Genomic DNA, 15906 nt, shown 5'->3' on the forward strand with positions numbered 1-15906 from the left:
GCCCCCGCCTCGGCTGCAGTCCCTATACCTTTAACAAACCTCCACGTGCTTGTTAACGGCGGTGACAGCATTTCCTTGTCTCTCTGCTCCCGCCCCTGGAGGCGCTGCCCATTGGCTGCTGGGTTCCTCCATTCTCGTTCTAATTGGTCGCGCTTCAGGAAACTCAAACCAATGAGCTCTCCGCATCTGGATCCCTGCTTTGGTCCTGGGCAACTATTGGCTGATCTTGGGCACCTTGGTTCCGAGAGTTTAGGACTTACTAGTTTGTCTGGGGCTCTAGTAAATTCTTCCTTCCCAGGCTAGATACACAAGCTGAGCAATTGGTTCCGAACCCAGAGGAACCCAGGGCCAGGCGACGCTGGGTCACGTGGCCGACTGCTGACATGACGTACGGGCTGCTGAGCGTCACTGTGACGTTCAGGAGACCTGCGAAGTGGCCGGGCTACCTCCGTCACCTGTGCTGTCGGGGTGCTGTCATGGACCTGGGACCGATGCGCAAGAGTTACCGCGGGGACCGAGAGGTGCTGCCGCTGCCACCGGGACACAGAAAGGGGGTGGCCTTAAATTATCTACCAAAGGGTTGGAGGAGCACCTTAAAGGCAACAGGATTTAGGGATCACCCTGAGGAGAGAAGGGGGTTTCAGAGACAACCAGTGGGGAGGGCCTCAGGGGAAACGCGGATTAACGTGACTCAGGCCCCTTGACTTCAGAGCCCACCTGTGTTGGAGCCCAGCCCTTTTCTGACTATATCACCATGGGCAATTTATGCTTCCTGGACCTCAGCTTATTCACCTGCAAAGTGATAATACCTACTCCACAAGGATGCTATGGGTCTGGGGGTTTTCTTATTTTTACATTTTTATACATTTAGAGCGTGCGTCAGGGGACAACTTTCAGGAACTGGTTTTCTCCTTCCATCACATCAGAAATGAACTCGGGTCATCAGGTTTGGTGGTAGATGTCTTTACCTGCTAGGCCATCTCACCAGCCTGTATTTAGTCATTTGTAAACTGCTTAAAACAGTCATAAACGTGGTATAAAATAATGAGGGAGTGGAAGGTGGGCTTGCAGCTGAGTTCGGTGGAGTCTGGGTTCCAACTAAGCACCAAATGGACTAGGCATGGAGAATCCAAAGGTCAGGGTCCTTCTGCTGCACAGTGAGTTTAAGGCTAACCTGGAAGCTCTTCATTTTAACCTCCCTCAGCACCCCCTGGGTCATCTTCTCCCTCCTCAGGTCAGGGACCAAGAGAGAAGTTTTGGAATTGAGATCCAGAGCTACAGTGGTCAAGTGTGCTTGTACATAAACTTGTGCAGGAACGCTTGGCTGAAATGGAGGGTTCTGGGAAACCTTAGAACTACTTGAAAAAGAACAAGGTGACCAATGGGGGCTTCAGTAGGCTCCAGCCCTCGTTCACCTCTTCTCTGTTAGGAGACTCAGAAACTTATTGGGCCATTTTATGCCTGTTTCATCATCTGTAAATGGACATAGAACCTATTTCCTGGGTAGTGTTTTGTTTGTTTGTTTTTTCATTCTTTCAAGGTCATCATTATAAAGGCTAAATGCATTTACATTTGAAAAGCACCTCAACCCATTACTAGGCACAGAGTAAACCTAGTATGTTCATTAAATGAAGTCAACCTCTCTTTCTAGGCTTTTGAGGAGACTCATCTGACCTCTCTGGATCCCATAAAGCAGTTTGCTTCCTGGTTTGAGGAGGCCGTTCAATGTCCGGATATAGGAGAAGCCAATGCTATGTGTCTGGCTACCTGCACCAGGTATGCACAGTCAGCGGCCCCTGTGTGGGTGGTTCCAGATGGAGTTGGAGATTAGGAACGCCTAAATTAAATGCTCTCAGTGTTATTATATCTTCAGTTCCGCTATTAAAGCCAGTCTTCTCTGAGCCCCAGTAAACCAGCCCTTAACTGGTAAACCAAAGCCAGATCCCTGAACACTCTCTAGTGATAAAATGCAGTGCCTTGTACATCTCGGTCCTGATGTATCCACTCACAGCCCTGGCCTTCCTCAGGCCTTCCTATCTGTTCAAGCCCTTTCTTCCCTTTCTGAGCTACATCTGCTGGGACTGCCCCTGAGGCCCTAATCCCTCTCTTGAAACCCAGCATGGGTCTTACCAATCAGCCATACCCCTTGAGAAATCTCTAAGGTCAGCCTCTTATTCAGCACCTCTTGTCCCCTCTCACTAAAGCACCAGGCATCAAGATGGGGCTTTGACATCTCCTCTCAGTGTTACTCAGAGCTCTGAGCAGAGGACCGTCCACCACTGCCTCTTTGTGTGATACACTGGTTCGATGCGTTGTTGTTGGTCCAGTCTCTCCCAGTATTACAAGGTTTTCATCAGTGTCGTCGCAAAGTTCTACGGTCAACAGAAGTTTACTGTTTACACTTCTGGAGGCTAGAAGTCCGAGAGCAAGTGGTTTGTCAGGGGTGGTGTCTGGTGATGCCTCTGAAGATAGCCGCCCCCTTACTGTGTCCTCATGTGACCTTTGAGAGAGCACCCACTCTGTCTTGTCTCTCTTCTTACAAAGGCACCACCAGTCTTACTGGATTAGAGAGAGTCCCACCCCACAGACTACATTTAATCTTAATTGCCTCCCTAAAACCTCTGCCTTCCAAAAACAGTCACACATCCCTTAGGGGATACTGTTTGATCCACAAGGAGCCCCAGATAAGTGGAATCACACTAATATCCCAAGGGCATTGTTTGATGGCGTCGGATCCCACAGCTTGACTCTCTGCCTTTTTTTTTCTTTTCAGTTTATGTCTATGCATTTGTTTACATGATTTACACAGTTGACATTTGCCTCGATAAGGGGTTGCTCAAGGGTAAGAACACTGGAACGGGTTCTGACCTGCTGCTCTGCTGTGTGCCCCCTAGAGACGGAAAACCCTCTGCCCGCATGGTGCTGCTGAAGGGCTTTGGCAAGGATGGCTTCCGCTTCTTCACTAACTACGAGAGTCGGAAGGGAAAAGAGCTGGTGAGAGTCAGGGTAAATCCTCCCAGGGCGGACGGGGCTAGTCTCGGTCCTGGCTTACAACATCTCTGCTCGGGCTCCCTCCCGCTTCCAGGCCTTTGCACTATGAATGAATAAGCCACACCCACTTCCACATCTGCTACCCAATCAGCACCTGTTCCTTCAGGTCTCGTCCACATGGTCCCACATTAGAGAAGCCTTCTTCTTTTTTTTTTTTTTTTTAAAGCAAGAGCTGGACCAAGAGTCTTTTTTTTTTTTATTTATTTTATTTATGAGTACACTGTCGCTGTCTTCAGACACACCAGAAGAGGGCATCAAATCTCATTACAGATGGTTATGAGCCACCATGTGGTTGCTGGGATTTGAATTCAGGACCTCTGGAAGAGCAGTCAGTGCTCTTAACCACTGAGCCATCTCTCCAGCCCTAGAGAAGCCTTCTTTACCTAACACTGAGCTTGTGCCTGGCACTGTCTGCCAGCGGTACACCTTACAGCATTACTCTCTGTGTGTGTGTACATATTTGTATATATGTTTTTTTTTTTTTTTTTGCTTTTGGCTATGCTTTGTTTACATGATTACATGATTGACACCTGTCTCCTCTACATACTAAGCTCTGTGGAACAAACGTTGCCGCTTTTATTTAACCTGTTTTATCCCCAACACCTGTTCTAAGGTACACAGGAGTTGGCATTTCATATGTATTTGGTGAAGCCACACCGAGGTAAGTTTCACATCGACTCTCAAGACTCCAGGAGTGAGTTGGGTGTGGTGGTTCATGCCTTCCAGTATTCAGGAGGCTGAGGCAGGAGGATTAGCACAAATTTAAGTCAGTCTAGGCTACTGAGTAGGACCCTGTGTCAAAAACAAGAACAGAAATATTCAAAACCACAATTGTGATGATTGGAATGGCCGAGTCTCACGCTGGAGTTAGCCTGGCTTACACCCTGCTCTGCCACTGGCTGTGTAAAATCCAGCATGTTACTCAGCTCCTGAGGGCCTGTCTTCAGATGTGTCTGTCACAGGAGGCTCACCTTTGAGGATTTAAATGAGATATGAGAGTGAATGCATGTGTTGATGACATCCTCCTCCATCTTCCCCCGTGTGTAGGAAGTATCAATTTCCTGTTCCGATGGTACCTATGGCTTTTCTCTTCTTTCCAGGACTCTAACCCCTTTGCCTCTCTTGTCTTCTACTGGGAGCCCCTGAACCGTCAGGTGAGTGGTCGTCCCTACGACAACTTCCGGTGGGCTAGGTTGGCAGGGGTGAATTTAAAAGTGAATGTAGGAATCATATCCTGCCTGGGCCTGGCCACTCTGCCTCTCAGACAGCTTTCAGAGAATCTAGCTGGGGCTGGGAGTGTTGGGGCAGCTGATGGAACAGCGAGAACCCGGGCCTGTGCTAGTAGAAAGGGTAAGTAGTGTCAAGCATCACCTAGCCAGATTCATCCACGAACAGGTGCGTGTGGAAGGCCATGTGAAGAAACTACCAGAGAAGGAGGCCGAGAACTACTTCCATTCCCGCCCCAAGAGCAGCCAGATTGGGGCTGTGGTCAGTCGTCAGAGTTCTGTGATCCCCGATCGGGAAGTAAGTAGGGCTCCTGTATGATCCTCCTGATGAGCCGGGCCCTGAGCTCATCCCCAGAGGCTGTCTCTAGGAGATGCCAGGGTCCTGTCAAATTAGCAGAAAAGGTTGATGTTCCTAGGGGGGAGGATCAGGGGATGATGGGAAATGGGCCTCCTCTATCTGGCCCTCCTCTTGACTAGGGCCCAGGCCTACTTTCCTCACCTCTGACCCCAATACCTGGCCCAGCTCCCGCCCCAGAGCCTGTGTATGTAAGTCCTTCAGTGGATCATTTCCTGTGCCTGGCTCTTCCTCTGTCTTCTTCTTTGAACAGTACCTGAGAAAGAAAAATGAGGAACTGGGGCAGCTCTACCAGGACCAAGAGGTGCCCAAGCCAGAATACTGGTAAGTGATACCTCTGCTTAGTGGCCATCCAGAAAGGGACCCTGCAGCCCTGTCTGGAATTATAGATATCCTTCTCTGAGAAGCAAGAGAACTTGGGATGAGAAGGGAGGTGGGCACAATAAACCTCTGCTTCTTCTGTAGGGGTGGCTACATCCTGTACCCCCAAGTGATGGAATTCTGGCAAGGCCAAACCAACCGCCTGCATGATCGTATTGTCTTCCGTCGAGGCCTGGCAACAGGAGACTCCCCTCTGGGACCCATGACCCACCATGGGGAGGAAGACTGGGTGTATGAGAGACTGGCACCTTGACACTGGACTCAAGAATGTTAGGGAATCACCAGGGGGAAGAGAGTGGGGGAGAGCTGTTAAGATGGGATGAGAAAATGGAAACCAGGTCTACCTTCTGTGTGTGTGGCACTGGGTTTAAACCTTGGTCACACTAGGCAACACTTTACCACTGCGCTAGAACCCCAGCATTTATTTCTTTTTACCTTTTAAGACTAAGTTGCCTAGGCTAGCCCTGAACTCACTGTGTATCTATCCCAGGCAAGTCTTGGCCTTGAGTTCCTCGCCTCAGTCCCTTGAGTAGCAGTAACTACAGGCTTGTGCCACCAGGCCCAGCTCTAGTCTTTGTTTTTAAGCTAAGCCCATTTCCTTTCTTATCTCTTCTACCTACGTCTCTCCAGGACTCACCGTCCAAGTTCTCTGAACTCGGAATCAGCCGCTGGAACAGAGTACAACTGTGTTGTAGAGAATCACAAATAGCAAAAGAATCTCATAATTATCCCCTCGACTTTGCCCCTGGGTTTGGGAGAAGCCCATCTTGGGAGCTGCAGCTGGTCTGACTTCGTTTCCAGTAATAGATTAATCCGGCTGCAGACACAAAAGGCTTACTGGCCATGGAAAGGAGCCAGGCCAGCCCATGTTTGCTGTGACTCAGACAAACCATTACATGTTCTGGTTGGCCTTGAACTTGTTACTCTGGACACCTGCCTTCTTTTGACTTTGTGGCTGTGTGCTTCAACCTCTGTCACTGACAAAGGCTCCTCCCAAGGCAACTTTGTCCTGTGTTGATCCCCCACTTAAGCCTGGGTCCAGCAAGGACGTTGACCCTGTGGCCATCGGCCAGGTACCCTTACCTACCTCACCCCTTTTGCTAATGTGCCATGGATTTTGACTTTATTAGTATATGCCGATGAGTTGTTGAGAAGTGTTGTACCCCACCACTGTTAGGGGTGTGTCCCCCAAGCTTTAGTGTGATCTCAACTGTCAGATCCAGTGTACAAGTGTGTAATAAAAACGTGTCAGCCGTATGTGATATTAATGTTTAACCTGATTTCATCTTGTCTGCCCCCATGAGGCACCTCAGCAGACAGGACAGTTGGGGAGTCAATTTACAGGACTTTTCTGCTTGGGTCCAGCAGGGGGAGCCCAGTGGCTAGGGTTGGTCTTTACTGGGCAGTGGAGGCCAGTATCGGGCAGCCTCTCTGCCTCCCCCTTCCTCCCCTTGGGTTGCTTCCCAGTGAAACTGTGGTTGATAACCATAGCCTCTCCTGTCTCCTGCATGTATTTACACTCTCAGTTCCTCCTCCTGGGAGCTCCTGAAAGCGTGCAGCTGCCTCGCTTAGGACTCCCTGGGCAGCTGGATCTCTCTAGCCATCCAGGTCTCCAGTTTAGGGGGACATGCACTGTCTCCCTGGAAGAGTCCTGCAGAGATCTTTCTGGGACTGTGGTGGTGCATGTAAAAAGCTTAGAGACCAGGGAGCTCATGAAAGGACACGTCTGAGATAACAGCTCAGCAGTCGAGTGTTTGTCTAGCCTCTGTAAAAGATGGAAGGCCTCATTAGTTACTCAGTTCATAACGTCTCCCCAAAGGAGCTGAGGCGTCCCTCAATCTTACAGCCTCGCTGTTGGCCACCACAGACACTGCTTATAACAGAGTCTTTCTAATCCCCCAGCCCCCATCACTGAGGCAGGTACTGCTGACAGCGCCATCTTCTCTTCCAGTATGGATCATGTCTGTAATCCCAGCACTTGGGGGGCAGGATGGGGAGGATTATAGTGAGTTTGAGGTCAGCCTGGGCTACATAGTGAGTTCCAAGCCAACCTGGGCTGCAGTGTGAGTTCTTGTCTCAAAAAAAGCAAAAACAAATGAGTCTGTGCCCAGTACCTACCTATCTTCATTCCCTACCTGGGGTTAAGTAATCTCAGGATGAGCAGTTGTGAAAGGGACCCACAGCATGGGTCCTAGAGGACACCTAGCCCCTGGGCTAACCGGTTGGCTCTCTCCCATTGATTCCAGAGCTTGCACATTCCCCTTGGTGACAGTCACCTCCCAGTGGCCTAGGACATAAACATTGTCCTGTCTCATCCCAGTCTCGTTCTGTAGAAGATAACTGATTATCTCTGCCCACACCACAGACAAGAGACATTCAAGAATAGAAGGTGCTGGGGTGGGCAGGGCATCATGGTTCACACAAACAGAGCAGCTCTCGTTTTAGCCAAGTGCCTGATGTCTCTGACCTTAGCTAACTGGAAGAGAAGATGGCGGAAGAGAAGATGGTGCTGTCAGCAGTACCTGCCTCAGTGATGGGGGCTGGGGAATTAGAAAGACTGTTATAAGCAGTGTCTGTGGTAGCTAACAGCAAGGCTGTAAGATTGAGGGATGCCTCAGCTCCTTTAGGGAAACGTTATGAACTGAGTAACTAATGATACCTAGAAAGTTCTGGGGAGAAGGAAGGGGTGCAAAGGCCGAGGTAAAGGCAGGGCGCTGAGTCTATTTTCTGTTCAGCCCCTGGTCTGCCTCCCTTATCCCCTGAGTTCCCCTGGCCTGGGTGAGGCACCTAACAAAGGTCTCCTTGTATAGGTGTGTTTGTTTTGGCAATAAACTTCCTCAGCAACAGTTCCACAGGGTGGGGTGTCCAAGCACACTTTGAGGCGCTGACCCGAAAGCTGCTGGGCCACATAGCAGAGTAGCCACCTTGCTCTCTCTCTGGTCCCAACATGAGCTCCAAAGATTTGGATGATTGGTTTGGTTTGGTTTTCTTTCCAGTTCTCAGGATTTAACATTACAGGGCAAGAACTCTCTCCTGGTCCTTAAACAGAAGCAGTCGGAATGGGGGCATCCTGTAAGAAAAAGAGGAGGAAGGAAAGGGTCTGCAGCCCTGAGGAGCTTTTGGTGTATTGTTTTTGAGATAGGGCCATGATGGATACCCCAGGCTGACCTTTGAACCAGCAATCCAGCCTCAGCAGGAGCTGAGACGACAGGGATTTACTCTCATACTTGACTTCAAAGAAGTCTCTCTTTGAAATGTTCCCAAGCTCATCAAGGTAGCACCAGAGTTTAAATCTAGGTCCCAAACTAAACCCCTGAGACTTTGGGTCTGTTACCAAAGGTCTGTCCCCACGGCCTCTCTGTTGTCCAGGGGTCATCTTTCTCCTTCCTTTCACCCCGGCGATAAGAAGCCTCGTTTGGCCAGGCAGTGGTGGTGCACGCCTTTAATCCCAGCACTTGGGAGGCAGAGGCAGGTGGATTTCTGAGTCCAAGGCCAGCCTGGTCTACAGGGTGAGTTCCAGGACAGCCAGGGCTATACAGAGAAACCCTGTCTAGAAAAAAAAAAGCCTTGTTTGACAGAATTACTGACACAGCCCCTACGCTGTCACACTTGGGGGTCCTTCCTTAAGTTTGAAGGGCCCAAATGTCCGTTTCACTCACATGAAGGTAGGGACATGGGAGCTTCCGTCTGCATTCAAGTGAGGTAAGGGTGTAAATAAGACCATGGTTTCTGCAGTCTTGTTTATTCCTAAGTAAAACCTACTTTTCCAACAAAATTCAAGGCTCCAGGACTCACTCCGGGAGCTCGTCTATCTTAAATACGATCAGGGAAGGAGTGGGGGAAACCCCTCCACTCCTCCAGTTTGGATCCTTGGGCCGGCCAGTGAGGCCTCTCTTTGGGAGTATGTAATTCAGCACCACAGAAGTGGTGGTCAAGGTAAAGAGCTCACGAGGAATTCTGGTCTAGCTTCCAGTAGCACCCCAGGGAGTGCCGTGTCCTTTGCTCCTCCACTCTTAGGAGCAAAGTTCCAGGAAGTTTACTCCTTGAATTAAGAGGTGATCTCAAGTTTAGCAACTCCGCCTCTGGCACCAAGGAAACCAGGGTCACGTGACTTCCGGAAAAACTGCTCTCCTTGAATTGGCCCAGGGAACAGTCACTGGTAGAGAAAGTAGAGGGAGCAGCATTTCAAATTCACCCTTGGCCCCGTTACCCAGGGAGAGGGTGGAGTCAGTCCATCCTGTTCTCTGTCTTTTCTCTGCTGTGCCACCTCCCTGTGAGCCAAGCCACTATGTCAAGGACGGCAGTACTTCTAGGTCACAATTTTCATGCTGGACCAGAGTGCCTTTGTATGTGATCATGGGGATGAGGAGGCACTTCGTAAAGCTGGGGCACATAAATAAAAACCTAAGAACCGGGTGTTCCGGCCAGCAGGGATCAACCGCCACCATGACTATGACCAAAGAGGCCAGCGTGGCAAGCTCCTGCCTCAGACCCCACCAGTGGCGGGGAGCAGGGCGGCACTACTGTCCTCTTCGGCCGCCTTCATTGCCCTTTGTTCTCCCTGTCATCAAAGAGGTTGGGGTTCTCGGCCAACATGGCCCGGACTTTTTTCTTCTCTTTGAAACGGCCTGAGTTGGAGACCTTGACATGCTTGCCTTTGGTGTTCTTGTCCACAATCTTCTCCAGACGGCTGTTGAAGTCACTGTGAGGGTCTCCTGCATCAGGTCCTGGGGGCTCTGCACCTCCCTCCATTTGGGCATAGGTGTCAGGGATTTCGTAGAGCACTTTGGGAGTGGATTTTTTTTTCCGGAGGAAGGTCAGCTTCCACCAACCAACTTCAGTCATGGTGGCCCCTAAACCCAGGCAGAGCCTTCTGCTGGACCAAATGAGAAAGACAAAGTCAGTGGGTGAAATTGGACCAGCCCTGTCCAGGCTCGTTCATAGTGACTGGCTATTTTAAGAGATAGAGGCAGGTGTGCTGGTTAATGCCTATAATCCCAGCACAGAGGCTGAGCTGGGAGGGTTGTAAATTGGAGGCCAGCCTGGGCTACATAGTAAGGGCTTGTCTCAACAAACAAACAAACAAACAAATAAAAAAGTCAAGCAAGTATTGAAGGTAGGACTGAAGGGTAGGAAAAGAGCCTTCAAAGCAGCCAACAACAAGAAAGACACTGAGCCAGGCAGAGGGACAGTGAGACAACCCTATTGCCTTACAAAGCTGCAGAGAGAGAGCTTGGAGGTCCTTCCTTCCAAGCTACAGGCTAGGGAAACCCCTTACCTAGCCACACATATCTTGGTCTTTGCCACTATGAGCAAGTCCTTCCCACCCCTGTCCAGTGTTGGCAGACTGTTGACAGGTCACACCAGCAGAAGCACATGACAAAATGATAGTTCCGGTCATTTGTCATTCCCAACAGTGATGAACAAGAGTCTGTCCTGAGGAGAGGGCTGCTGCCATCTAGGACTGGGAAATCTTGGGCTCTTGACGTCTAGCCAAGTTAGGTCTCTAGGCTTCAGTGTGTTTATCCATCCCATGGTGCCCTGACATTCAGCCTAACCACTACTGCCTGTCTACACAGGTAGACCTGCTTTACAGAGTAAAACTTAGGAGGGGGAATGACCGTCAGCATGCTGTTCTTTTACTCCCACCAAGCTGCCACAGGACAAGTATTTGAAAGAGAGTTAAAGATTTGCCAGGCAGTCAGGTGGAGCTCATGAGATGCCATCCTCACGGATTGTACCTGTCCCCTTCTGTAATACATAAGGTGGGACTGGGGATTGAAATCCAGGTTTCTCTGCTTGTGAGCCATGTGTCCTGACATGGAGTCACCTCCAGACAAAGGTGCTTATAAGCTACAGGAAGGCCTGGGAATGAAGCTCTCTGGCCACTGCTAATGCCTGCAGCATGGAAGACAGGACGAGAGGGCGGAAGCCTGGAGGAATTCACCTCCACAAGGGTTTGCAAAGGCAGCTCTGGGCCTGGGAAGGTTGGCAGCTTGGTCTTATAAACCTAGGAATGTACCAGGATAATTCTGGGAAGGACGTTGCAGAAGCCAATAGACACCAGAAAAATAGAAGGCTATGCAGATCTGCCTTTGTTACCGGCTGTACAAGCTGACGGTGGGGCTTGTAAGGGAGCCAGCGGGTAAATGCCCCTCCTACCAGGCCTGGCGACCTGAGTTCCATCTCTAGGGCCCACATGGTGGAAGGAGAGACCTGACTCTCCCAACTCCTCCCCTGGCTTCCACCATAACGCAGACAAAATAATTTTTTAAAAATATTTCATTTAGACCAGGCATGGTGAGATACGCTTTTAATCTCATCATTAGGAAGGCAGAGACAAGCAATCTTTGAGTTCAAGGTCAGCCTGGTCTACATAGTGAGTTCCAGACCAGCAGCCAAGGCTATGAAGTGAGACTCTATCTCAAACAAACAAGCAAAAAACAAAACAGAAATGTAATTTTTTTAAAAAGTTGATAATGGAAAGATCTGGGGGCATAGCTAAGTTGTAGAGCTTTTGCCTAATATACCCCCAAACTCTGTGGTTAATCTCCAGCACCAAAACCCCTAATCTTTTTAAATTTTATTTTATTTATTTAATGTGCATTGGTTTTTGCCTGCATGTATGTCTGTGTCAGAGTGTTGGATCACAGACAGCTACGAGCTGCCATGTGGGTGCTGGGAGCTGAGTCCAGGTCCTTTGGAAGAGCAGCAAGTGCCCTTAACCCATGAGCCATCTCTCCAGCCCAAATCCCCCAATGGTCTCCATGGCATTTTATAAAATCACCAGAAAGAAACGTACAAATTGAGTAGTGTTTGTTTGTTTGTTTGTTTGTTTTTAATGTAGAAGAAATATAGAATACTGCTGTCTGCCCTTCTGGCTTTCTGATCTCCATAATTTCCATAATCATATGAGTATCTAGAGTAAGGAGAGAATATCAAATTCAGAAAATATAAATAAATAAAAGCAAGATTCTGGCCTAGGCTGGAAACCAGCTGAGCACCTCTTGCTGCTGTCCCCTGTGGTGTCCCTGCCCCTCTGCACAACTCCCTTCCCCCACACCCCCAGCCCTGGAGGCACTCCTGTTACTTTATCCAGGCAGCAGACCCCTATTGATCGTTCTACCCCTTCAGCTGGGCTCAAGTGACAGCAGCTAAAAAGAGATCTTGTACAAACTCCTACTTAGAGCACGGGGGAGCAGGGAAGAGGGCTGGAGGGGTACTTGCAGGCACCTGGAGAGTTGAGCGCACCAAGGGGACAGCCTGAGAGGTTTGTCTTGGCAGCGTGCCTCGCCTGGGCTTAGCACAGCCTTGCACAGAACTTGGTGTTCCAGAGTGGGTTACTGGAAGGAGCTGTGGGAGGGCAAGGAAGGAGGTCGAGTGTGCCACTCGGCAGCTGCCTTGCTGACCCAGCACTGCCCATCTGGAGCTGCCAGAGACTTGGAGAATGGAGGGATGGCGGATCCAGCTCCTGTATCTACTCTAAGCACCTAATTTCCTAGCCCCATGTTGGGAGAGGGGCTTCTGCCCATGCAAGTTGAAATATGCCCATTTTAACAACTCATACTGCATATCAAGATGGCATTCCCAGAGCCTACCTCTCCTTGAAGTAGAAGGAGCCACAGGTCACAAGGGACTGGCCTGAAGACCGGAAATGGGAGCAGTTTGTGCTTTGTGACTGGACTTGTACCCTGAACACACACTCTCTCTCCCCCCCCCCTCTCTCTGAGACAGGATTTCTCTGTATAACAGCCCTGGCTGTCCTGGAACTCGATTTTAGATCAGGCTGGCCTCTAACTCACAGCCTACCTCTGCGTCTCTAGTGCTGGGATTAAAATTATGTACCACCACCACCACCCAGACAACACCCTGAACCCTTGAGGATGCTTTTTGCTGGCCTTCTGTCCTCTCTGCCCAGGACACCTAAACACCTGAACAAGTGTTTGTCCCTTGAGGCAAGCCTAACCTATGTAAATCTGAATTTTAAAAAACAGACAAATGGATGGATTATTCCTTGTTTTTCATAATAACTCAGCTTCAAGAGTCTTTAGTCCACACAAAAGACAGTCTAAAATCTACCTGGGCTGGTGACACACTCCTTTAATCCTAGCTCTCAGGAGGCAGAGACAGCAGGATCTCTGTGAGTTTATGATCAGCCTGCTCTACGCACAGAGTTCCATAACAGTTAGGACTACGTAAATAAATTGTCTGCCAGGGCAGTAGGGTGCACTCCATCCATTCCAGTGCTCAGGAGGCAGAAGCAGGCAGATTTGTGAGTTCGAGGCCAGCCTGGTGTACAGAGAGAGTTCCAAGACAGCCAGGGCTACACAGAGAAACTCTGTGTCAGAAAAAAATAAAAACAAAAAATAAAAAAACAAAACAAAAAACAAGGAAGGAAGAAGGAAGGAAGAAAGGAAGGAAGGAAGGAAGGAAGGAAGGAAGGAAGGAAGGAAGGAAGGAAGAGTGAGCCTAAAAACAAAGAACAGGTATTATGAGCCAGGTCTGGTAGTATACACTTGTAATCTCAGCACTTAGGCAAGAGATTGATGAGTTCAAAATTAGCCTGATTTACCTAATAAGTTTCTAGTTCAGCCTGTCTGAGTGAGACCCTGTCTTCAAACCAAACCAAACCAACCAACCAGCAAAAAAGTGTCATGGTGTACCGGCTCCCCAGATCTCCAGAGCTGTAGAGGGTAAAATGTCTCTAGTCACATACCCATGAGTGATTGTGGAAAGCCAGGGGTGGGGGTGGGGACCTGGTGGTGGAGATGCAGATCTTGCGTGTGGTAAGGGCTGCTGTCTGCTAGTAGACGCCCCCGAGGTGCCAGGCTGAGGGCTGGGCCCTTGCCCTAGGCCTTGCAATACTGGGATAAGGAAAATCAGGCCCCAAGGATGCCAGTTCCACCTCTGCTATTTGCATAGCTTCAGGGCCCATGCATGAGAGGCCTTTATGAGACAACTGACCACCTCCTTGAGAAGCTAGCAGCATGGCATGCACATAAGCACCCCTACTGGAACACTTTCTGAAGGGCTTTCTCCAGAATGGGCCAAGCTCCTTCTGAGCTGGACAAGTTAACCATTGACTGAGACGGGGGTGGAGGTGCAGGGGAGACAGAAGGGGAGTCGGTTCTGTACTGTGGATCCTGCTCCCTCCCTCTACAGGGCCCAGTGGTCCTAGACCACTCTGAATGAGATTGGACAGGAAGTGGGAGTCGTTTCTACCAGATAGCCAGACACATACATGTTCCAGGTTGTGGGCCAGAGGGGATGGCCTTGAGCTAAGAGTTTTTATGTATATATAAAAACTTTCTCAGCAGGAATTCTTTTGGAGGCCTGGACCTTCCCCAAGAGGCCAGTGAGATGAGACTGGACGAAGTCAGAGTCTTACTGAGCTTGTCCACCATGGAGACGTGAGTGGGAAATCCTGGCTAGGACCTGTGTCTAGGTTTCCCCACCCACCAGTTCCTGCTGTCTGTACCTGTAATCCGGACTGCTCTGGGCTGGAGGTGCGACTTTCCCTAGAGGAGTTGAATGTAGGAGCTGCCCAGGCAGGTGAGACTGGAGGAGGAGAGGGTGTCTCCAGGGTGTCGCGCTGGCCAGACTCAGCCTGGAGAGGTGGGTAGGAGCAGCTGCAGGGCAGGTGTAAGAGACAGGTGCAGAAGCAGGTACCTGCTTGCTGCGCTGCAGCTCCAGGAGTCAAGGTGAACCTGAAACCCGGCCCCTCCCAGCAAAGTAAACAGAAGCAGAGGCTGGCTCAGGCTGATGAATATTCATCATCCCAGAAATCCAATCCCAGTGCCCCTGCATCCACCCAGAAGCCAGGGTCCTCCTGGGATCACCAAGCTAGAGGACGGAATCCCAAGGGACGTCTGGGATTGGGGCGCACTGGAGCCTCTCGCCTCAGTTTTCCAGCTCCTTAGTGTCTGGTTACACTCTGGAACCATCGCCGAAGCCTCTCCCACCCATTTTATCTTCCAAAGAGGCTTAGACCCCTCTCCGGCGTGGGCCACCACTTGGATCTTGCCGGGGCACACAAGAGAAAGGGTTAAGGGCCATAGCGGGCTGGGCATCCCAGCTCTCTTTGAACTCCCGGGGGTTGAAACCAGTCTCTGGTTGAACTGGTTAGCAGACCGGTTCCCAGGCTGTCTGCTCTCCCCCACCCAGAGTTCCTCTGCAGGCAAGGGGACTGGGATTTCTTCCTGACTTGAAGCCCCTCCACCCCCACCCCCAAGATCTTACTAGAGGAAAAGGGTGTGAGGCTCTTTAGACCCCTCACATAGCCTCTTCCTGCTCACGTGGTTATGGGGAGGAGGCTTAAAATAGTACACCAGAACCAGGTGTGATGTAACCCCAGGACTCAGGAGGCTAAGGCAAGAAAATCAGGAGTTCAAGGCCAGCCTGGGCCACATAGAGAATCTGTCTCAAAATATTAAAATACACAAAGAATTTCCTGTGGGCAGTGGTTTCCCAGACTCCAAAAGAGAAGGGTAGAGATGGAAGAGGAAGAAGTAGAGGCAGAGGGGGAGGAGGAAAGGAAGGAAGGAAGAAAGGAGGAGGAGGAGGAGGTGGTGGTGATAGGTATAGCAAACAGAAAGGTAGAATGTGTATGTACACAGTCAACCTCCCACAAACCCACCTTAGTCTGGCTGCTGGCCCTGGGGAGTGTCATTGGGTGGCTGCCCGGAGGCCTTCTCCTGACTTTCAGACCGGTCTCTCTCCAGAGTGAGACACAGCTGCATATCCTGGGTTCTCACAGCTTCTTGTTCCCACTACATTCACGGATGGCGTCCTTCCTTTCTACTGGGTACATGTGCCCAGTAGAACAGAGCAAGCCACTGGGGCTAAATAAAAGAGGCATAAAAGTTCTCATTTCCCTGGCTCCCTCCCCAGGGC

The 15906-nt window shown here is 50.2% G+C and overlaps 2 protein-coding genes across 4 annotated transcripts; one reads left to right on the plus strand and one right to left on the minus strand.

Annotated features, from left to right (window-relative positions):
• Nucleotides 1-233: 233 nt before the first annotated feature.
• On the plus strand, nt 234-6275 carry Pnpo (pyridoxamine 5'-phosphate oxidase). Its single transcript, XM_028755046.1, has 7 exons — nt 234-521; nt 1652-1776; nt 2895-2994; nt 4152-4205; nt 4447-4575; nt 4886-4956; nt 5098-6275. The coding sequence occupies exons 1-7, from the start codon at nt 384-386 to the stop codon at nt 5264-5266; spliced, it is 786 nt and encodes a 261-aa protein (XP_028610879.1). The 5' UTR covers nt 234-383; the 3' UTR covers nt 5267-6275.
• A 2464-nt stretch (nt 6276-8739) lies between these two features.
• Nucleotides 8740-14716, minus strand: Prr15l (proline rich 15 like). Of its 3 annotated transcripts, XM_028755189.1 has the most exons (3): nt 14492-14716; nt 12612-12654; nt 8740-9889 (listed from the first exon to the last, which is right to left on the minus strand). In XM_028755189.1, exon 3 carries the CDS (start codon nt 9856-9858, stop codon nt 9556-9558), a length of 303 nt encoding a protein of 100 aa, XP_028611022.1. In that variant the 5' UTR covers nt 9859-9889; nt 12612-12654; nt 14492-14716; the 3' UTR covers nt 8740-9555. The 3 variants fall into 3 exon arrangements, with proteins under 3 accessions (XP_028611022.1, XP_028611020.1, XP_028611021.1); XM_028755187.1 differs by lacking the exon at nt 12612-12654 and having other exon boundaries at nt 8893-9886; nt 14492-14531; XM_028755188.1 differs by lacking the exon at nt 14492-14716 and having other exon boundaries at nt 8893-9886; nt 12612-12663.
• Between the last annotated feature and the right edge of the window lie 1190 nt (nt 14717-15906).

Source organism: Grammomys surdaster, unplaced genomic scaffold (assembly GCF_004785775.1).
Source record: "Grammomys surdaster isolate TR1022 unplaced genomic scaffold, NIH_TR_1.0 126048, whole genome shotgun sequence".
Classification (NCBI taxonomy): domain Eukaryota; kingdom Metazoa; phylum Chordata; class Mammalia; order Rodentia; family Muridae; genus Grammomys; species Grammomys surdaster.

Excerpts from the sequence above, each read along its gene's own strand:
- Pnpo (XM_028755046.1), top strand. The coding sequence starts at position 384 with ATGACGTACGGGCTGCTGAGCGTCACTGTGACGTTCAGGAGACCTGCG. Across the intron at positions 1,777-2,894 it reads TGTCTGGCTACCTGCACCAG|AGACGGAAAACCCTCTGCCC; the intron begins GTATGCACAGTC and ends TGTGCCCCCTAG. Across the intron at positions 2,995-4,151 it reads GTCGGAAGGGAAAAGAGCTG|GACTCTAACCCCTTTGCCTC; the intron begins GTGAGAGTCAGG and ends TCTTCTTTCCAG.
- Prr15l (XM_028755189.1), bottom strand. The coding sequence starts at position 9,858 with ATGACTGAAGTTGGTTGGTGGAAGCTGACCTTCCTCCGGAAAAAAAAA.